Source organism: Lepisma saccharinum, chromosome 7 (genome assembly GCF_977018435.1).
Source record: "Lepisma saccharinum chromosome 7, izLepSacc3.1, whole genome shotgun sequence".
Lineage (NCBI taxonomy): Eukaryota > Metazoa > Arthropoda > Insecta > Zygentoma > Lepismatidae > Lepisma > Lepisma saccharinum.
The window spans coordinates 13956046-13979456 of record NC_139235.1 but is presented as its reverse complement, the minus strand read 5'-3'; the positions used below and the strand labels follow the sequence as shown (position 1 = coordinate 13979456).

At 35.6% G+C, this 23411-nt stretch overlaps 1 protein-coding gene across 1 annotated transcript in view; it reads right to left on the bottom strand.

Annotated features, from left to right (window-relative positions):
- Positions 1-23411, bottom strand: part of LOC145990140 (sodium channel protein Nach-like) — a 123879-nt gene that overhangs the window by 78888 nt on the left and 21580 nt on the right. Inside the window, exons 3-5 of the mRNA XM_083125803.1 lie at positions 12576-12776; positions 8600-8753; positions 5836-5963 (exon numbers count right to left, since the gene is read on the bottom strand). Coding sequence (XP_082981929.1) covers positions 5836-5963; positions 8600-8753; positions 12576-12776 — 483 coding nt within the window. The remainder of the gene's footprint in view (positions 1-5835; positions 5964-8599; positions 8754-12575; positions 12777-23411) is intronic.

Sequence of the window (23411 nt, the reverse complement as noted above, 5' to 3'; positions counted from 1 at the left end):
CTGTTTCTTCCTCATTTGCTTCGCACTCTCTGCAGTACACAAAGCGCTGAAATCTGCAACTGATTTCTGCACAGTGTCAGTCGAACATTCGACACGGTCAATCATGTCCTCAGTTTCGGGGTATGGTTTGCAATTTCCCATCGTCGCGGTTGCTTCAGTAACAGTTTCATTTCTTTCCATCGTCGCAGTCATCGTCGCGGTTAGCCCAGCTCCAGCTTCCACAGTCGACGTTCTCCCCTGCTGCGAGAACGGAAGCCTCTTTCCCACTTCCCTCTTCTCCGCAGAAAATAAATGAATGACGTTACTGTTCTCAAAACTGTAGCCTCCCTGCTTCAAATGTAGCGATATGCCGGCCTTCCTTATGAACCCACGACCTGCGATAAATCCCGTGAAACAATTGCGCAGAACGACGAATTTATGCTTAAATTTCATCCCATTCAAATGTACAGTAAGATACATTTCCCCACATGATTGTACAGAGCCTACTGCCAAAGAAATATTAATACGTTTATTGTTAATCTTATTTCCTTGTTTTTCCAGTTCTCTTGCGATCTCACAGACGCACCAGAATCCAAATATAGCGAGAAGTCCTTTCCCTGAACCTTACAGGTGACTAACGGTTTTTTGTCGCCAGAAGTGAAATTTCTGCAGTTGCGTATTTCCCTATTCCTCCCTCTGTTTTGCTTTCCTTCTACGTGTGCAAGAACCGGGGTTATCTGTTCTGGTCTAGCGGTATCTTTAGAGACGCACAGGTGGCGCCTTTCTGCAAACCATCATACCCCCTTCTCCTCGTCGGTTCTTCTGCTCTCGACGGGGTTCCAATATTCCCGGAAAGGCTCAAGCGGTTGAAAAGACCTGGATTTATGGCACTCATTGATACTTCTGTTCCCACGCGGCCGAAAGGGTTCATTGTCCCCGAGGCTGCTAATTGCCTTGCGACACTCCCTGAAGTTGACGCTAGTGGTAAACTGCTATCTCTTAGTTCAGGACAATAGTACAGAGCTTCTGAATACAATCTCTTTTGAATATCCATAGAATGGGTTTCCAAATCTTTGATTGTTGCGAATGTTCTGTTGTACAAGTGTGTTCTGAATTTAGGATGGGAAAATTTCAAAACATGCTGGATGACCTCGTCTTCTGTCCCCAGTTTCTCCCTCATTGCAAAAAGCTTCCTGGTGTGTCGAATAAATGCAAGAAGAGACTGGTCTGGTGACTGGTAATTGTTCTGAATGATCCTTGCTATTTCCGAATCATAATCGACACTAAAGTATTCTTCAAGAAAAACCTTCTCGAATTCCCTAAAAGTGCCGAAAGGTCTCGAAAATCTGAACCAATCTGCAGCGATTTCCTTCAACGAAAGCGGCAAGATTCTATCTAAGAGAAAAGTATCCCCAATTTCCATGATTTCCTGATAATTGCGTAATTCATACAAATAATCGTGTGGACTTACATCGCCGACGTTTCCCTTAAAGATCGGAATGTTAATGTTGCTTTTTTCCAAGATTTTGCTCATTTTTTCCTCGCCGGTCCTTATCGAAGTTCCTTGTGTAACATTTAGAGAAAGTCTCTCAAGTTCCCCCACAATATCTTCCTCAGGCCTTCCTTCCAAGTTCGCATTGCCTAGCAACTTGCTAATGAGCTCCCTGTCTATTTGAATTGCCATTTTGTCTTCTATTATTTTCTTTCCACTTCACAATAACTAATGCCTTCAATACTTTTCACAAAAAAATATCCCGGACGAGCCCCCAGTATGTAGCGGTATATTTTGTGCTTTTAAGCTGATTCTCAGCAACATACACAATATACACTACCATACATTTTTGAATCCTTGTCCCGAGGTTCAAAACTTGCAGTACCTGAAGTTCTGTGGATGCTAGTTTAGGCAATAGACACGTACCTCTTCAAATTACAACTTAACGCCCATTTCCTTTTAGATATATATAGGTTTATTCATATTATATTTACAGAAGTTAATTCTTGGCCGTTATTCGCACAATTACATTTCGGTGTACCCTGTCCCCCCTTCCCGAAGAGAGTGTGTAGACTCGCGTAGCCACTGGCTCCACGAGTAAAAAAAAATATAACCCTCAGTACCAAAAAAGGTGGCTGAAGGTATGTGTGTTGTGTACCCGGTTTCCCACATGAAATGAATTATTGGAATGATATGAAAAGAGCAAGTGTGTGTATTAAAAGAAAGAAAGTCAACATCCCCGCCGTCGGTTCACATGATAAGGAAAGAAAGCTCGCCCAGCCCCTCCCCTCAGAGAAAAAGATACCTCTTACATCGCTGTACTCCGCCAAACATCTGAGACCCACTGCTCCGCTGCCCTTCCTATTTATAGGCCCCGCTAATGACCTAAACCGTTACTGGAAACTTACCGCTCCCCAACGGCCAAGAACCCAAACGTACAGGAATACATAGACATACACAATTTATAACTTAAAAAAGGATCCAGTAATGATCGCATCATTACAGGTTGATGGTTGAAATTTACAATTCTTTTTATGTTTGTTTAAATTGGGTATGCTAATAAGATATCCACAATAGGGCCAGGGTTGAGTTGGTAATTTTGGATTTTTGGGTTGGCCAGAGCATATTGCCAACTGTTTTGACAAATTTGTTTTAGGTACGAATTTACCACAAATGTGGCATTTAGTTTTACCACAAATGGGGCATTCAGTTTTACTACAAATGGGGCATTCAGTTTTACAAGTAGGATTTTCCATTGTTTTTTATTAAGTATCTATAAATAATTTTTTCTGGATATACTACAACTCAAGAGTGTGTTAATATTTCAATCTCACTTGTAGATAATATATTTAGCACCAACATTTTTTAAAAATTGAATAGAAACTAATCTATGCTTAAGTGTGTCAAGAACAGTAAAATATTTTGGGTATTGTTATTATATAGATTTTGCTGGGTATTAGTATATATATATATATATATATATATATATATATATATAGAGAGAGAGAGAGAGAGAGAGAGACCATACAGACCAATCTTGACAATATGCAGTGACTGAGACTCTGTATACCAGCTCTTCAAGCAATCTGAACACACTATATTTAATCAGAATAGTATGTAATAGATTTCTAGACCACTCAAAATACTGAGGTATTGCAAGGAAAAACAAATTAGAAACTCCACGAATAGTCTAGATCGAATTTTAGACATATTTGTGTATTTGAATATTTCCTCCATCATACATAATTGAATTCTTACGAAGCACAGCAGTCAAAATTCTAACTGTGGAATGGCAAAAAATATCATCCAAGTTATTTTTCTTATACACTTACTCTTATTAACTTTCTTATACCATGTAAGTTGTCATGAATATACACATACTGCTTTGACTGGTAGGCAGTCCTAGCTCAAATAAAATGCTTAAATATTTCACACAGTATTTCATTAGGAATATCTGTTGACAGATTAATACTTATAGTTCAATATTAAGAAAAATGGTATGCAACAGTTTTACTTTAGTTTTCTCTGAAACCAGGTATACAATGTTTCTAGTAATATACACTTATAGTGTTTTGGAGTAAAATAATTCAAGTTCAGATTAACAGTAAAAATCTATCTGTTATATATAAAACACTCTTTTTGTTGAAAATATTTCTAAGTCAGAGTCTCTCTCAGTTGGAGGAGAACGTTTTACTGACACAAGAAATTCAGATTAACAGTAAAAATCTATCTGTTATATATAATACACTCTTGGTGTTGAAAATATTTCTAAGTCAGTCTCTCTCTCAGTTGGAGGAGAACTTTTTACTGACAAAAGTAAGTTAAGATTAACAGTAAAAATCTACCTGTTATATATAAAACACTTGTGGTGTTGAAAATATTTCTAAGTAAGAGTCTCTCTCTCAGTTGGAGGTGACAGTAATCAGGCAAAAATGAACAAAGTCTCGTTGGACCATATTTATATAAGGTAAGATATCACACATATGGAAGAAAAAAGAGTAAGAAACATTAATATCTAATCTTGAACTCAAAGGTTCATGAACATAGAAGGAAAATTCCCATTAATGACACACCAAGTATAAGAGGTCATGCACATGAAAGAAAAAAAATAAGAAACATCAATATCCAACCTTGAACTCAAAGGTTCATGCACATAGAAAGAAAACAAAACAATAACATTACCCTATTACATGAATACATGAGTCACTAGTGGACAAACATTGGGGAAAGTAGACATATGTAGCTTATTAATATCTCAGGTTATTAACTCAGACTATTAACATCAACCTTGAACTTTTGCAAGAAATACCTGCAGGAAACTTTCACATGCAAGTTTTGACACCTGGCAAATAAGAATAAAAACAGGATGTGTTGAAAGTATATATTATAGAAGTAATTAATACTTTAGTTCCAACAACAGTGATGTTTCAAAAGTTATATACATTACTCTCTATGTTGAGTCGTGACTATGAGGATAATAAACAAGAATTTTCAAATATAAATTAGTTAACCTAGGTCAGGCACTAACTTAAACTCAGGCACCATTCTCAAACATGACTAGTCACCTGTTTGGAGCATAAGTTAAATGCACTCACAACTAATCAACAGAGTGTCACATGACTCTAAGGGTAGAATTCCCAAACTAGATATTCAAAAATTTAAGCTCTTGTTAATCACCCTAGTACGAGGGTACTAGCATGGTTTTGAATTTTGCTACACCTAGAACTTAGCTAAATCCACCAGAAAATATAGCTTAATTTTGGTCAAAGTAAGCTATGGTATCAAATGGATGTGTCCGGTAAATGCCCTATTTCTCTACTACTAGAAGTGATTGTTGCAAAGTTGGGCACTGTTTACCCTTCAATTCTTTATTTCATTGCTTTTTTTTCAGTTCTATACATTGCTCCTTTGCCCCTTCCCTCCCCATAATAAGCATTGTAATCCAGCCACATGAATACATATGAACACAGATCCTGGCAATGCTGAAGTGCATTGGAAGTTATGAAACATGGAAGTTGATATCTGTCTAATAAGCAGGGAAAATTTACAATGTACGTAACAATATTGCTGCATTATGTATTATATTTCCCCAATATTTCAAAAGTAATGACATGTATAGTTCTTAGTTTAGAATAACATAAATGGTGTCTCAGAAATATTTTCATTTTTGAATCTGCCCTCTGGGACAATTCTTTGTACATTACAGAGAAATTAGATAGATCGCATACACTTGGCAACATTGTTAATATTTAGTTGCCATGGAGTGCTTTACGGGGCAGCAACGTGCTTTTTGTGTTCATGCATTTTATAAAAGTAATGATTCTTATGTTGTTGTGTGTTGTTTGTGCCGGCATCATTATTACCTGACAGGAATGAGGGACGTCCCATGCACAAATTTAATTACATATTGGGTGAGAAAGTTTGAAAACACTGGAATCACTGTGACGAGTAAATCGCCGGGACGTCCAAGGTCATCGAGATCGAACAGAATTGAAGCAAAGAATTAGAGATGAAATCAATGCTATTCCTCGTGCAATGCTTCGGCAAGTGATCGAAAACTTTAGTTCAAGAATAATTGAATGTGAAAACATGAACGGTCACCATTTGTCCAATACTCTTTTCCACAAATAAAAATTTAATGTTTAAGCTTTCTTTGGTAATAAATTTATCTTTATACGTACAAAAAAATTTCTGAGACACCCCTTATTTTTAATATTTTCACAAAATGAGATTCAAAGTGCATTTTTTTTTTTAGTTAAGCTTATACAAACTGAAAGAATCTAACCTATTTTGAAATAGAACAATCTCGCATGAGAAAAAGAAAATAAATTGACATATATATTTTAATTATTATTTGACAGTACCTTGGAAGCAAATGCTTTGCTATAACAGAGTTAAATGCATAACATATTCCATGTTCTGTTAGGAGTTCCTCTACGTAGACAGTATCTGATTCATAGACTGTTGATTTACATTCTAATTTCAAGTTTACCTGAAAATAAAAAAATATGCACATTCTTGACAATCCTTACTTACAACTTAAAATGTAGTTACGCGTTAAGAAAACAAATGCAGTTAGATTCTAAATTCCAACAATAGTAAATAATTTGTACACAGCACTAAATTTCTGAATTAACTGAAAATTTAAAGTAGGATCTTAATATTGAAAAGGTAAGCAAATTTTAATATGCAATTAAAATTATAAGGAAAGTAGTGGATTTGGAAGCAGCAAAAACACTCTATTAAGGAATATTTCATTCTACAGTGCAGTACAGTATTATTTTCTGTCGGAACTACTTTAATTTTGTTCCCAGGGTTTGATACCCGATGGAAGCACGGAGTTGTCCAGATCTCACTTTAAACTGATGGTCCAGTCTCGATTATCCTATCTGTGCATAAAATGGACTTGAAACAAAACAACTTAACTTTTAAATTTATTCTGAACTAATATTAAAAAAAAAAATCTCATTATATTCTGTCTACTGTAACTAGATGTAATGGATAAATACAGATTTGGTCTAAATGATAGAAGAATTTTGTGAAAAAATAAACTGTCTGCCATTTAAATTTTATTTTGACATTTTATTTACATCTACTACACTGTTTGTTTACCTCACACACACCAAGGGTATGCAAGAACAAGAACTATTCAAGTGAGCCATACTTAAAATTCCATAAAATATGTTACGTGGATTAATATTGTAATTATGTCCATAATACTAATTTACCAAGACTTATACATATGCCACAGGCTGAAATTGGCTAATGTAACATGTTGACAGCAATTTTGCAAATAAAATATCATTTCAGTTCTACTTCACAATGTTTTATTACAAATTTATGTTTTTTTTGATAAAAATAATTTGGGCAGATAAGACTTACAGAACATAAATAAATTGTTATTGATCTATTAAAGTTTATATCCGGTAAGCCTTGAGATTTCTCTGGAATTTCAGTGTTACAGACTGCAGAATGCTGCCAATAAGGCAAACTTTTGAAAAGATGTTTACAATAGAGTACTGCATCAGACCACTTTCGCTTGCTCAAACTCGTTTGAATCTCCCACGCTCAGTTGTACAGCACTCATAGTAGAATGATTGGCAACGTCCCATATTTCAGAGGATAATAAGCAGCACTGTCAACCTAAAATTACTTCACGGTCCATATTTGAGGGCCCATTACCATAGACAAATTATGGAAATATGTGTACTAATAGGATTCAAGAATTCTGTCGTTTTTTCGCTCGAGCGGAAGAACTATCAAATCTGCGTGTCATCCATCATTGCCCATGCAAACTATTTGCCACTCGAGCGAAAAATGCTCATTGCAGCACTCTAGTTTGCACGATCGTACCTAATTTGAGACCGAGGAGCTGCTGTAGAAACATTACAATAACATGGGCTTGTTTTATTAGTGTATTAAATAATAATGATAATTATTATAATTGTTATTTTTATTCATGTTTTATCAATGTCCTGAACCCCCTACAATTTTTTTTCGCAATGCGCATGCTCTCCGCCATGTTTATGTTTTATATATCCAGATTTATATTTTATAGATGCTGTGTACATATAGATATACTGAGCAATTTTGTTAGTTATGAGTAGGGGTCGGAAATTGATGGCTTAAAAAATCTAAAAATATGACCTGTAGAATGATCTTAAAATTATTTAAAAATGACCTAAAAATAATTTTTGCTCTTAAAAATGAAAGCTTCATTTTTCATAAATTACAACAGAGTAGCTGAATAATTAGACAAACCCGTTGTTTGGTGTTTTAAACTACTGAAGCAAAGGCATAAAAGCAATTAAGTGCTAATGTAGTTTTATTTAGGTTTTCTGTAAAAGTCATTCACCTTCTTTCAGAGTGGGCATTCCACGATACAGTAGTCCGTCAGCATCTGAAAATACAGCTGTGTTTCGCGTACATCAGATTATCATTTTTTATATTGTGATTAAACCCAAGATTAAAGCAATTATAGTGGCCAGCAACGGGACCTCAAAGTAGGCTTCACACAATGTATTTTAAGTGTTCGAGGAAAAATAAATGTACAATCATTGCCAAACTTGCAGTTAAAAATAATATTGTGCATTTGCATTGACAGTTTGGCGAACTTGTTAAAATACCATGTTAGGAAATTTAAATACATAAATTATATAAAGTGAAAATGCATTTTAAATTCACGAAACAACAGAGGAGAAGAAAAATGCAATAAAGACAGCAAAAACTACTGAAAAATTATTTAAAAGGAAAAAAGGACGAAAATGTAAAAAAATGCAAAACAAAAATAATATTTTCTGGTTCTAACTGAAGGGAAATGGACTGACATCAGTTTTAGAATTGTTTTCAAGGCTCAGAAAAAGAAGATGACTTGTCATCAACTTCCGAGCCCTAGTTATAAGTGTTGATTGTTTTCATTTGTGTATTGTGTATACGTATGTATTCAGTACTGTACTGTATATACACTACGTGACAAGTTGTAGTAAAGGTAAAAAGGGGGCACAAAAATAAATCAAATCAAAGTTTGAAAATCTCCATACTAAAGATCAAATGGCCATATTTTATCTTGCTAGTACTTTGAAGTTTACACATAATGTGCTAAACTTCATCTTAAATATTTACACTCACCGCTTGTGCAATCTCAGCATAGTTGTTTTGTGGAATGGTTTCATCATTCAGGTACTTACTGAAAACACTCATCTGAGGATATGATACATTTGTCATATCCCTAAGGAATTCCATGTAATACTTGTGTTTCTCACCATCAACATTTCCCCATTTCCTGAAAACAAAATTGATACTGTATTTGTGCCTTGTGCTGTAGAATGAGAAAAACATGCTATGTTAATGTACAGATGGAGGTCCATTAAAAAAAAATGCACATTATTAAACAGTTGTTACTTTTTCAGTTTTGTAGATGATGGAAGAGTGGCTTAACTAATGAGCACATGGGTCCTGAATTGCAGGAGCCCCATTATCTCAGTGGGTCCTGCCCAATACAAAAAAAAACAAAAACAAATGAAAGATGAATATAAAAACGATTTTGTAAGTATTTACATTATCTTTTACCACATTACATATATCAATTTTGAGTATCTACCTTTATTTGCTTGTGTCACATTTATGAAATGATATTTTGTAAATGTAGTGTTGCAGATTAAAACATCAAACATGTGAAAAATCTTTAACAGAATTACATAGCTATTACCTGGTGGAGGCACATAGTGGTTCGGATCCCACTTTAAACTGTAGGTTCAGTCCAGATTAGCCTTACTATACATAAAGTGCACTTATAACACCAAATCAATGCAATCCAAATTATGTAGCTACAAATTACCAGTTGGTTGACCTTTAAGTGGCAAAAGTTCCATCAAAGCTATTAAGCCGCATTGGAAACAGATGAAACTCTCCAATAATGCTTGGAATAAAAAAACAATGATGTTAGTATTGTTATGTGATGGATAATCTTACTGACGAATGGAACCTGGCTTTTGATGTTTCTCAGATGTTCATTGGATTCTTGTATAGCTAATGGTTAGTGCTCTCACCTGTATCTGTTAGATGGTGGGAGCTCCCAAAACTTTGTACCATGTAGAAATTTTAGAAAAAAATGCAGGTGGGGCCCATCCAGGTCTCTGTGGTATACCGTGCCATTGATCTACCAACTGAGCTACTGAGTCAGCCCTGGTTTTGGTTTCCAGCAGCGAAAAATCAGGCAAAGTCAGTGCTGACTCAGTAGCTCAGTTGTGGAGCCCGTTGTAGCCATTCATGTAAGAGGCTCACCTTGTAATCTGAAGGCCGTAATTCGATCTCAACAAACTGTGAATTTAGAGCAATGGCATGGTATGCCAGAAACCTAGGTTTGAGTCATGGCCGAGCCTGTATTTTTCGCTAAAATGTCTACATAGTACACACACCTCTTGTGGGTCCCATACTAAAGTAAAGTAATTGCTAAAATTTTGGAATTTGACTGAGCTTCAGTCTCGAAAAGAGTGATGATAGGGTTCGTTACACTTACCATGTGTCACCCAATGAAAAATCTGCTTGACACGTTCTGGCACTCAAGAGTGTTTTTGTACCTTGGAATTTAGTTATTTATATTTTTACACAGTTGTTCTTGTAAAAGATTTAGGGAATTGGCAACATGGAAGACAAAGAATAAAGATGGACATGGAAGAGTTTAGGGCAGGAGAGAGCTTCAAATATCTAGGAAGCATAATTGAGAGAAGTGGAAGAATAGATGAGGAGGTAAACAGAAGAGGACAAATGGGAGGTGGACTGTATCAAAGCATTCGAAGATTATCAAGGAACAGTACCTTTGAAATGCAAGAAGGTAATATAAAATACATACTATGTACAAATTATTATGAATGGAGCAAGACTTGGACAATGACAGAGACAAAAGAAAGATGCAGGCAGTGATGAAATTTTTAAGGAGTATATTGGTGAAGACTAGAAGGGATAAAATAAGGGAATGAGGGAGATCCGACAGACAGTGGGTGTGGTGAAGCTTGAGGACAGGTAACAGTTGGTGTGGTGAAGCTTGAAGACAGGTATAGATCAGGTACAGATGGTTCGGACACATGAAGAGGATGGATGCAGAAAGACTACCAGCAAGAGCTTACATTGCACAAGGAGTGGGAATAAGCCCAAGGGGATGTCGGTGAAAGAGCAGATAGAGGAGAATGTTAGGAGAAGAGGTCAAGATTCGAACAGTGTGGAAAGAGAGGAGTGGTGGGTGGAATAGCAGGAGAAAATGGAGAGGCTTGACTTCTATGCCAGAGGCAGGAAATGGCGAAGGATGATGATGATGATGACAAACTGAACAAAATTTTAATTCTGGATAGAACCAGACTAGATTATAATTGAAATTGCTCTCTCTCTCACTCGGTTTCTGTTGTGATACAGTTTTTAATTGGCTTTCACCATAATCAGCCTCTAATCTTCCCTATTTGCAATTGCAATTCTCCAACCTCTAATTTCCATATCACCAATCCTATGCCTCTCTCCAGCACTATACTGGCTTCCTAAACCCAAAACCCCCAACTTTACACTGTTTCGAGATAATGAGCAAAATACATACATCTTGCATCTGCCTGCATCTTTAACTCTCGCACTACAAAGGGAAGGGTGGGACATTTTAGAAACTATAAATTAATGTGGCATATGAATTATAAACTTCTGGCAGCCAAACTAACAATTAATTACCAATCCTGAGCAAAATACAAACAATACTTTTGTACCATTGACAAACATTTTGTGTTTTTGTTCTGCAATTATTATAGATCACTACTCTCTTCCAACTGTGTAGTTTCTTTACTTTGGGGTCAAATTACCAATCTTTCTCCTATGTTTTCTCTACATGTATATTTTGCACAGACTACAGACAATAATAGTTTTGGCTGGCTTTGAATTTTACTCTTTTGAAAGATGCTTCCCTGACACACCAGTGGCATCTTACTTTGCAACCACCAGGAAAAAAAAGTTCACGATTGATTGAGTTATTATTTTAAGTCCACTTTATGCACAGTATGGCTAATCGGGATTGAACCTATAGCTTAAAGTGGGATCCAAACCAGAATGTGCCTCCACTGGGTATCGAACCTGGGACACCTTGATTAAAAGGCGACGACGCTACCACTACGGCATCAGGCAGCTCATGAGAAATCATAACATCTAAATTAGACTGCAGAAAAATATGTTTCAAATCAATATATTGAGCAACAACTATATTTTTTCTTATAAAATTCAGGTGTTTATTGTACTTTACAGTAATCAGAATAGTTGACATGTTGTAGCTAGGGAGTGGATTTTTAGGTGCTGAAAAACTGAAAAATATTTAAAAAAAAAAAAAGCAGAAATATGTGGCTAAAAGTAAAAAGTATTTTCATTCAAAATTACCAACTGGCCCACACAGATAGTTTATGAAATTGGATCCATCAGGTGCTGCAAAATTTATTTATTGTGACAGAACGTTTTTCAGAACCAAATTGTTTATTTTCTTCAGTGGGATATCCGCTGCAACAAATGTTCTACTTAAATCTAAAGAATATTGCGAACCCTTAGAACATCATTCATTTGAGCATATTGGGGCTTCTATTAGCACTTGTCATGAACCCAGATGTAAAGCTGCATTGCAATGTTTGCTTCCTGACAAATGCTGGGTGGAACTTCCCATTTAGTTGACAAAACGACAGTGGTACTAGTGACTGGAATGTTGTGGAGTCCCAAATAGGATAGTAATTTACCACATATTTTGTCGCTGTTTTCATGAACTTCAAAATATGTATTTACATACAGAATTTTGAAACTTCATTTTGTCTGGAATGTCTAAAATATGCATTTTTATGTGACAAGACTTTGCAGATTACATTGCAGCTGTACGGTCAACTTCCGAAGCATTCCTAATTATAACACTATGAATTTAAGGAATACTAACATCATCATCTTAAAAAAATAATATTATTGAAGAGTTTAAAACTAACACACAATCTTGAGCAAGATTTCCAAACTTTCTTACAAAATATCTCTAAGAAGTAACTTTTAAGAAACTGATATTATCAAAGTAGCTTATTTTAGAAACTGTATACCTTAAAGCACTTACTTTTTGATGTATTCTCTTGCAAGAGATTCGTTAAAGCGATCATCAGCACAAAATGTACCACCTGGTAAGCTGATATTCCACGTTCTAAAATCCTTTTCCACCACAATGACTGTCGGAGTTGCTTGAAAATGATACCAGTTCCTCAATATGAATGTAATTGAAACAGAAAATGTTCCTATTAAAATAAGGCTCCAAAATACTCTGAAATGAACCATAAAAATTATAACACACCAAAATATGCATGTCAATTCATTTTTGATAGAATTCAGTGTTTAAACGTTATTAACAACAATATATATTTAGTATTTGTAAATAGCGGTGGTGGAATTTTTAAAACCGTGTCTGGCTGGAAAGTTCCATGAGAGGGGCTGGCTTTGACACTGAATACTAACAGATTTTCAAAATGTGTTGTTTTCTTGCAGAATCCAGAGATTCGTGCACAGATGTACAATTTGCTGTTTACATATGCAATTTTTCTGTTTATCATATGCATTGTTAAATTTTAAAAAATGTTTTCAATGCATTGTTAAATTTTGAAAATGTTCTTAATCAAAAACATTTGTTTGATACACTACAAACAAATAGGAACCCAACTGAATAACTGAATGAAGTACATTTTTTACTACAATGTTAATGATAATAATATTCAGTTTCATACTTTCACAAAAGTATTTCTATTTATTTTATGAAATCTTTCATCTCATTATCAACCCTACCATTAAGAAAATACAATACATATATCTTTTAAATATTACAAATCTAAGATTAGTTAGAACAAAGGTGTCTTAATAACTTTGGTGTGAAACCAATTGCTCGAAGCATCCTTTTACCTTGGGGTTCCCCTACATCTAGGGTTTATGTGACCCTTTTCATCATCACTGACCTGACATACATACATTCACCCATGAAAGTTGCAGAAGTAGATAGTTTTAGCAATGTAGACTTACCTCAAATTCACATTAAATTTGCAGCAAATTAATAGCAAAGATGCTAATTACCAGCATTTGAAATTGCAGCAAGTTGTAAGTGTAACCTGCAGCTAACTTGTTTGACAAGTCGCAAAGCTTTGCTTCAAGTTAACATGAAACTTGCAAGGCAGGCATGAAAACTTGCAAGTTGATCCCAATTATGCTGGGCAACTAACACAACTCAGATCAGGGTATGCATTAATGGGGAAGGGGGCAATCGAAATGTCCACTCATAGACCCTAGTATCAGTATGATTGGATTCAGTTGCTGCAAAGTCTCTATAGTTGCTGTACAATAGTGAATGAAGTTCCTTCAGTAGCCGATGAAGGTCAGAAACCTATGGGAACATCTGGGTAACCAATAAGCCACAATGCAATGGACGAACTTTGACCTGCATTTCATACTTTTGTGGGTTATCAAGTTTTACTCCAAAGCCACTCATTTTATAAAAAGAGTAAGATATTAATAAATGAAAACTATTTGTAAAACAGTAAAATATATGCCATTCTATTCCTTCATTCTATGTACACAGAGACAGAGTACATGAACTATTCTTTGTAATTCTTCTGCTCAGATGAAACAAATTAATATTTTTCCATAAATTTGCAGTGTAATCCAGAGATTTGCTGCAGAACAGAAAATGGTGAAACATGTAGAAAATACAAAAACTCTTTGTAAAAAAATAAAGAGTACAATATGGACTAATGTGCAATGGGTAATGAACAGGAAATGTATTTGTGCAATTTAATAGTTTTAAACAACAACAATAATAATAAAATGGATACATATCACATCAAAGGGAAAGTGGATTTTCAGTTAAATACAAGGGTCACCCAGAAAATAAAGACCATTTGGTTATACAAAATGAAAAACACAATATTTATTGGAAAAAACAATTCTCTTACATACCTGAAGCTTCCTTCACTTCTCTACATAATCACCTCCTACATTAAAACATTTGTCGTATCTGGGCACGAGCTTCAGAATTCTCAAGTTATACTCTTCTGCCGCCAGTTCATTACGCCAGGTGGTCACTGCATTCAAACAAAAGACCGCTCCCGCATTTCTGCCGTGCAGCTCACTCCTCTTTCCCATATCAGGGTCAACTGGCTTCCGTAACAGCTGTGCTCATAAGGCTGTGGGTGGAGGTTGCAAGAATTCATCCTTGTGCAGTTGGGGTGGTCAAAATGAACTGCTTGATGAAAAATCCTGCAGACTGTGAGGTAAGGAGTGTTATTCGATTTCTGAATGCTCAAAAGGTGAAACCGGCAGAAATATACCAGCAACTGAAAGCAGTGTATGGTGATAATAAAATGAATAAAAGAAATGTGAGAAAATGGTGTGAAATGTTCAACAATGGACGAACAAATGTGCACGATGAAACTCGACCTGGATGCCCATCACTCATCACAGAAGACTGCAGTGAACAACAAAATCTTGCAAGACAGGCGTAATTTTTTATTATCCTCCCTATAGTCCAGACCTTGTTCCTAGCGATTTCCACCTTTTCCCTAAGCTGAAAGAGTTTCTGGGCGGTAAACGTTTTGGAAGTGATGAAGAGTTGGAGAATGCAGTGACCACCTGGCTTAATGAACTGGCGGCAGAAGAGTATAACATGGGAATTCAGAAGCTTGTGCCCAGATACGACAAATGTTTAAATGTAGGAGGTGATTATGTAGAGAAGTGAAGGAAGCTTCAGGTATGTAACATAATTGTTTTTTTCCAATAAATATTGTGTTTTTCATTTTGTATAACCAAACAGTCTTTATTTTCTGGATGACCCTCGTATATGCATTTTCTGTTTACACCCCAATTAAGCGGTAGACTTTACAACATTTGTAACCTGGGGACTGTAAACAGATTATTGTAGTTTGCTCAAAGTGGAAGTGGATGTAGTGATTTTAACCATTACCTTTGGTGTTCTTTTTATAATGGAACTGCAGTTCATAAATTTCACCTATAGCTTCTAAGTAGGCATAACAAAATAGCATGTAGTTTAAACTCATTAAGCTATATTCTTATATTTTTACAGATCAGGTATGCAGTCAGTCTTCTAAGAGGTCCTTAGGCAGGCTCTTCATCACTTTTCATTGTGTCTATGCGGCTTTTCAGTTTAATTTCTCTGAAACAGAAAATGGTGGAAAAAACAGATTCATGGCATCAATTCAAGTTTAATTATTCCCAAATTTACACTCCAAAACTCAAAGTTTTAATAAAAAAACACAAAAAGATTTCTCGCTATGACTGAATTTGTAGTGTAATCCAGAGGTGAGACATTGTCAATACTTCATTTAGCACCATTGTAAAAATTCCTAAAATTATTTGAATAGATGTGACAAGTTTTCAATGTATTATGAAATGTAACTTTATTATTTTAAGCCCACTTTATACACACAAAGAGCAAATGGTATTGGACCTTCAATTTAAAGTTGTATCTGAACCACTGTGCATCCCTCCAAACATTCCAATCCAGAACTTCTTGTTCACTATGTAGTGTTAATGTTATCATTGAAACAATATACTTGAATAGTAGCGAAACCAATACACAAACATGATCTTAATTGTTTCTTCTGTTTGTAACCTATAACAGTAGTTTTATCCTGAAACAAAACCATGAATTAAATGAAATGCAACATTTCCAGGCACCTTGGAATAACATATTAATCAGGACACATATTAATAGTGAATAAAATATTTTTATATCAAAAATGGATATAAAATATCACCTTGCTGTTAAAATGGTGAATAAAATCTAAAATTTGATTTAAAAAACCCTAAGCTTTTCTAGCTTCTTGTAGCACTGTGGCCAGAAAATTTACACTTAAAATGAATGTTGGATAGAGAACTAAGCTCTTGTAACATTTTGACTTTCGGTATATCTCTCAAAGTACAGTGCTAAGGAACAAACAACTAATATCTTTAAGAAGATAATGTTTTCATTGTCATACTAAAACCAAAATAAGATTCTAGCTGAGTATGTAAAGGTGACTTGGTATGAAAAAGAAGAAAGCATGACACACGTCACCATTCCAAATTTTTCAGTATTTACAAAAGTCCAATGCCCAAAAATATTTCCATAACAGGGTTGTTTTGAATAATTATATCGATAATTAGGTTAAGATAAATTAAATTATCTTTCAATGAACTGAAAATAATTGTCACTTCACTAGGAAGTTCCTGCAAGGAAATGAAATAACAAAAATAAAAAAACAACTTACAAATTGCAGTCACAAACTAAAAAAATACTGACTATAGACCAGCTTTGAAAAAAAAAATTACTGTCACTTGACCATTTTCCATTCCTATGGTTAGATGAAGCTCATGACAAGGGATCAAGTTGAGTAAATTTGAAAATACAGTATCCGCAGTAAATCTGGACAGTTCTTGTGATGGTCCTACTATTACTAGAAATGGTTATACAAATATGAAAAAAACAAAATGATACATGCATCACCAGAAATGGACATTTCAGATGATAATATGATTACTCATTGCCTGTTTATTGTAATCCAAACATGGTATACAATTGAAATACAAAGTTAAAACAAAGAACCATAAATATAATACTCACAGAACAGAATGTTCTTGATTTTCTAGTCAAATTAAAATTTTGTGCCAAGGAATCATCCATTGTACATAACTTTATATTACTTATGAGGGTGGTACTTAACAATACTGTAACCTGTAAAAGAACCAAGAATTTGTTAGTACAGATTAAATGTAAGAGGTATATTACCAAACAGTGAGAGTAGAAGAAAAACTTTGATGGGAACTGTCATTTTGCAATCCAAGAAGTCCAGTGTTAAGATTCCCAATGGAGGTATATTGCAGAGGGGTTTGCATCATACTTGAAACTAGCCTATCTTACCATGAAGAAAATATGAAAACAAGGAGCAATTACAGAATAGCGGGAGTATCTCCGATTGCTTTCAAATTCAGCATACTCACTACTTTAGGCATCCCAATCATGAATCTGCAGTTAAAAATTGGCGGTCATGTCTAGAAAATGCGAAGTAAGTAGAAATAAGGGGGTCCATGAAAGAAGTAAACACCGGTGATTTATGAAGGAAACAACAATTTTTTGCAATAATTAGCGTTCAAACGCTATGTTTATGAATACTCTGAATTTTAACTATGCTTGCCTAACCTAATCTAACCTTACGTGAATGGTTCAAGCAGCAAGTATGTTTTCGACGAAGACGCCATATTGTCACATGTAAAGCAATGCTCCATGGAACGGATAGTGAACTTCACTTGTTCACATCATCAAACATGGCGATCATTAGTATCGACGATCATAGAGGTAATGTATGCACGGTATTTCACATTTTCTAGACGTGAGCGCTAATTTTTAACTGCAGATTCGTGATTTTGAGGTCAAAATTAGTGAGTATGCCAGTAGTGTAAAATACTATAGGATGAGCGCAAAAATCATACAAATGAAGAGCTCATATGATTAAACAGATTGATTTGGCTATACTTAAAACAATGTCAAGATGTCTAATGAATCAATTGATCAAGTGTGGACACAGTTGAATCTGAAGAATCTTGAGCCCTAGTGTACAAATGAAGAATCACACAGTGTACAAATGAAGAGCCTATTTGATTAACAGACCCGATTTGGCTATACTTAAAACAATATCAAGATGTCTATATGAATCAATCGGCCAAGTGTGCACACATTTAAATCTAAAGAATCTTGAGCCCTAGTGTAGAAATGAAGAAGCCTCAACAGACAGATTCAGCCATGTGTGCAAAGGCTGAATCTGTGAGATTGTTGTTTGATGTAAGGCAGCTAAAGATATCTAATACAATACAGGATTACCTTGGACAAAGGCAGGCAGAACTGTTACCTGTTTTCTTCCTAATCTTTGATCAGTTTTATGCCTGGGGCAGTAATTACTTAGCTCAGAAATGCATTAGTCTGTCAGACAGTTTCGATCGGGGAGATCGATGCATTGCATTCCATTATTGCTGTCATGCATGGGAGGTAATCTACACAGAAAAAAATAAGTTGAAAGGGGGCATTATTGATATTTCTGAGCAAAGCCTTTTAGAATTGGACTCAGGCCTGCATGCCATTGACTCCAATTCACTGGAAGGGCAAGAAACTTCAATTAATATTTCTGTGTAATAGGGGGAAATTCTTACTAAAAAGACATTACTCCTTTGCATGACAGCATGCAAGCCTGAGTCCAATTCTAAACGGCTTTGCTCTGAAATAATATATACACAAGTGAGACTTTGAAAATATTCACTGCTAGCTGATATCCAGCTCAGAGCTCCCGGGTCTGAAGACCGGTAGAGATTGTGGGCATAGCCCCATGGCTTATATGCCTTGTAATCAAGAGGCTCCTGGGCTCTGATACTCAGTAGAGCGTGGCATAGCCCCATGGCTTATATGCCTTGTAATCAAAGGCTCCTGGGTTTGAGGCCTCCCCATGGAGAAGTGTTAATAGTGCTGCCTTGTAATCAAAGGCTCCTGGGTTTGAGGCCTCCCCATGGTGAAGTGCTAGTCTTGCTGCCTTGTAATCAAGGGCTCCGGGTTTGATACCAGGTAAAGTGTGTAGGCCTCCCTGATGGCAAAGTGTTGGTATTATTGCCTTGTAATCAAGAGGCTCCCGGGTTTGATACCTGGTAAAATGTGTGAGATTGAAATACATGTGGCAGAATAATATCCCCACACGTGAGACTTTGAGAATATTCACTGCAGATTTAAAGTACAACTTTGACTGTATTTAGCCGATATCCAGCTGATAGCTCCCAGGTTTGATACCTGGTAAAGTGTGTTATACAACAGCATAATAGAGCAAAACTATTTTATATTGGGGATCACCAGAGCCTAGTTACTGCTGTTGTCTGGGTATAAAAGCATCAGCTCAGCCACTAACTGCTGTTATAATTGTTTTGGCATACTATCCATAGTTCTGTTTTTTTGGACCAAGAAATTTTATATAAATAAACAACAAAAATGCCAAACTTGAAATATTGCAATCAATGCAATAAAAATATATCTAGTTCTAATTGGGCTAGGCACCGGCACAATTGTGATCCTAAGAAATGCAGAATGGCTACAAAAATATGTTCAAGATGCCATAAAATATTAAGCAAAGCATATTACAATAGGCATAAGTGTACTTGTTATGTACAGTCATCAACATTGCTCTCACAGCCATCTACATCTGGTCTGAAAAGGAAGCATGAAACACCTGTTAATGCTAGAGCAGCAAAGCAGCCACGCTATGCACCACCTATCCATAGCAGTTTTAATGGCCAACTTAGGGATCACTGTTTTGAATCAGAGCCAAGATGTGACATTAAGAATTTTTTGAACAGTATAAATCCTGATGTGCAGGCAATTCTAAATGCACAAAATGGCTCTTATAAGCTGTCCCTCAAATTGTTTACACAATATAAGAAATCAAATGGCACAAAATTTACACAGCCCCACATAACAGAAACTGTAGCTGTATATTCAAATGCAAATTTAGACAAAATAATAAGCAGTTTGATAGAGCAACTGAATATTAAACACTCTGAATTTGCAGCAAAAGAATCAGGATGGAGCCTATGTGGATCTCCACACAAGCTCTATGTTAATATTTCTGAATTCAGCCCACTACAAGGTTCTACATATCTGCCATTACCTGCCAATATTAAAAACAAAAAAGCCGTGGTTAACATAAAAAATAATGATGAGAAATGTTTTCTGTGGTGTATTTTAGCTGCTTTGTATCCAGTTTTAAGGGATCCTCAGAGAATAACTTATTATAAACAACATGAACATGATTTTGATGATGCTATGGAGGGCTTAGAATATCCAATGTCTGTTCAGAATATTGATAAATTTGAAAAAAAAAAGGCCCGGGATATCAATGGTAAACAATTATCTATTAATGTTTTTATTTGTTCTACTGGCCGTTGCAATTGCTTGATAGCACCTCTCAGAATCAGTACACTTGATGATGATTCTGCTGTTCCGATTGATCTGCTCTTAATTGAAGAGGATGGCACATATCATTACACTCTGATACACAGTCTTGAAGCTTTAGTCAGAAAACAACTAGACAAATCTAATACAATATTTAAGTTGTGTAGAAGATGTTTGACTGTATTTGATGGTAGAAAAATAATCAATGGGGTTTGTGAAGTGAATACAGAAATTGCTAAAAACAAGTTAATTGAGCATCTGAAATACTGTGGCAACCATAAACCTGTTCATATGCTTATGCCTAACCCAAATGAAAATGCCAAATTCAAAAAATTTGAAGCCTTGTTGGAACACCCAGCATATATAGTCTGTGATTTTGAATCAAACCTCAAACCCCTTGCATTATGCAGCCCAGAACCTGATGAATCTTCAAGTACATCATACCAGCTACATGAACCTTCTAGTTTTTATTATGTGGTTGTACAGGATGGGGTTGTTAGTAAAGAATATTTATACATGGGATCAGATGCCATCAAAGAATTTGCACATAGAATAGAAAATGAATGTAATGACATAGCATCTAATGTCTTATTAAAATCAAAACCTATGTTGCCTTTAACAGAGGATCAGATTGAAGATTTCAACAATGCAGAGAAATGCCCGGTATGTGATTCTGAATTTTCAGATACAAATATCAAGGTGAAACACCATTCTCATACAGATGGTAAATTCAAAATGGCCCTGTGTAATAGCTGTAATATTAAGATCCAGAGACCAAAATTTGTCCCAATATTTTGCCATGGTGCATCTAATTATGATTTTCATAATTTGATCAGGTACGAGGGGTTTGACAAGCAGAATTTCAATATTTTAGCAGAAAATAATGAGAAATATATTGCTATTAGCAAGATAATTAAAGTTAATGGTGTTCCCATTCACTTAAGATTTCTTGATTCCTACAGAATTCTGTCTGCTAGCCTGGCTACACTGGCCAGTCAATTATCTGATGATCAATTCAAAATCACATGTGCTTTGTTTCCAAATCAGGACCTGAAATTAGTTAGGCGGAAGGGTGTATATCCATATGACTATGTTACAGATTTTTCTAAATTTAATAAGTGTTCTCTACCACCAAAACAAGCATTCTACAGCAAACTCAGGGCATCTGGAATTACTGATGATGATTATCACCATGCCCAGTTGATGTGGAACAATTTAAAATGCCAGACATTTGGTGATTATCACAAGGCATATTTAAAACTTGATGTCACTCTCTTAGCTGATATACTTCAGGCATTTAGAAAATTATCGATGGAAAATTATAAGCTGGATCCAATGTATTTCTACAATGCACCAGGCCTAGCATGGTCTGCAATGTTTTTAAACACTAAAATGCAATTGGATCTGATCCAAGATCAAGATATGTATCTGTTTATGGAGCAATGTATACGAGGAGGCATGGTGCAATGTTCTCAGAGATATGCCAGAGCATATGCCAAGTATGCCAAGTATATTCCCAATTATGATCCAGCACTGCCATCAAATTATATACTGTATGTAGATGCCAACAGCCTGTATGGTTATGCTATGATGGATAAATTGCCATATGCAGGGCTTGAGTGGGTTGAAGATTTCAATATTGAAGATCTTCAGGATTTTGATGACAGTGACTATGGCCTGTTCTTAGAGGTTGATCTGACAATTCCTAATGATCTACACAACACATTTTCTGATCTGCCCCCAATTCCTGAGGTTGAGTGTTCACCTGGCTCTAAACAGAAGAAGCTAATGATGACTCTAGAGCCAAAACAGGTTTATGTCATATATTACAAAAACCTCCAGTTCCTAATGAATCATGGTGTTCAAGTGACCAAAGTTGGCAAAGTTTTGAGGTTCAGGCACTCAAGATGGTTGAAGCCATATATTGATACAAACACAGAGCTTCGAACATCTGCAATGAGCCAATTTGATAAGACCTTGTTTAAATTGATGGTAAATTCAGTGTATGGCAAAACCATAGAAAATGTCAGAAAACATACTGATGTTAAATTAATTACTGACCCCAGCCTGAGCAAAAAATTGATAGCAAAGCCTAATTTCAATTATAGAAGAATTTATGATGAGAATATGGCACTTTTCAACATGAAAAAAACAAAGATTAAGGTTGATAAGCCTATTTATGTAGGGGCTGTGATATTGGAATTGGCCAAATTACACATGCTGGAGCTCTATTATGATGTATTGAAGCCTTTTTATGGTGATTGTGTAAAACTGATGTACATGGACACAGATAGCTTTATTCTTGATATTCAGACAGAAGATGTCTATCAAGATATGTCACAGCCTGCATTGCTTGAATATTTTGATACCAGTGAACATACAAAGATTCAACCCCACAACAAAAAGGTGCCTGGCAAGTTAAAAGATGAGACACTTGGTGATGTTATTGTGGCATTTGCTGGGTTAAGGGCCAAGATGTACAGCTTTGAAACATGTAGTGGTGTTGTTGCCAAAAAGGCCAAGGGCATTGGCAGAGTAATTGTGGACAAAGAGCTTGAATTTGAAGATTACAAAAATTGTCTCAAAACCCAGAGTTTAATAAGAACATCAGAATGCAGAATTCAGAGTGAGGATCACTTGTTGACTACAAATGTTGTAAGAAAAGTGGCTCTGGACCCACATGATGATAAGAGATGCTTTTATCATGTGGCATACATACTCTACCATGGGGTCATTGTGATTTGAAAAGTGGCAAACAATGCCCAATTACAGAGCATGATTTGAAATAAATAAACATGCCTATGAACTTATTTGGGTTCAAAAAACAGGCTATTATGGACCTGCCAACACCAGCACCCTCTTCTGATATAATATCTAAACTAAGTGCTTTGTTAATTATTCATCTGAACAGCATACTTACAGATGTTGATGATGAAA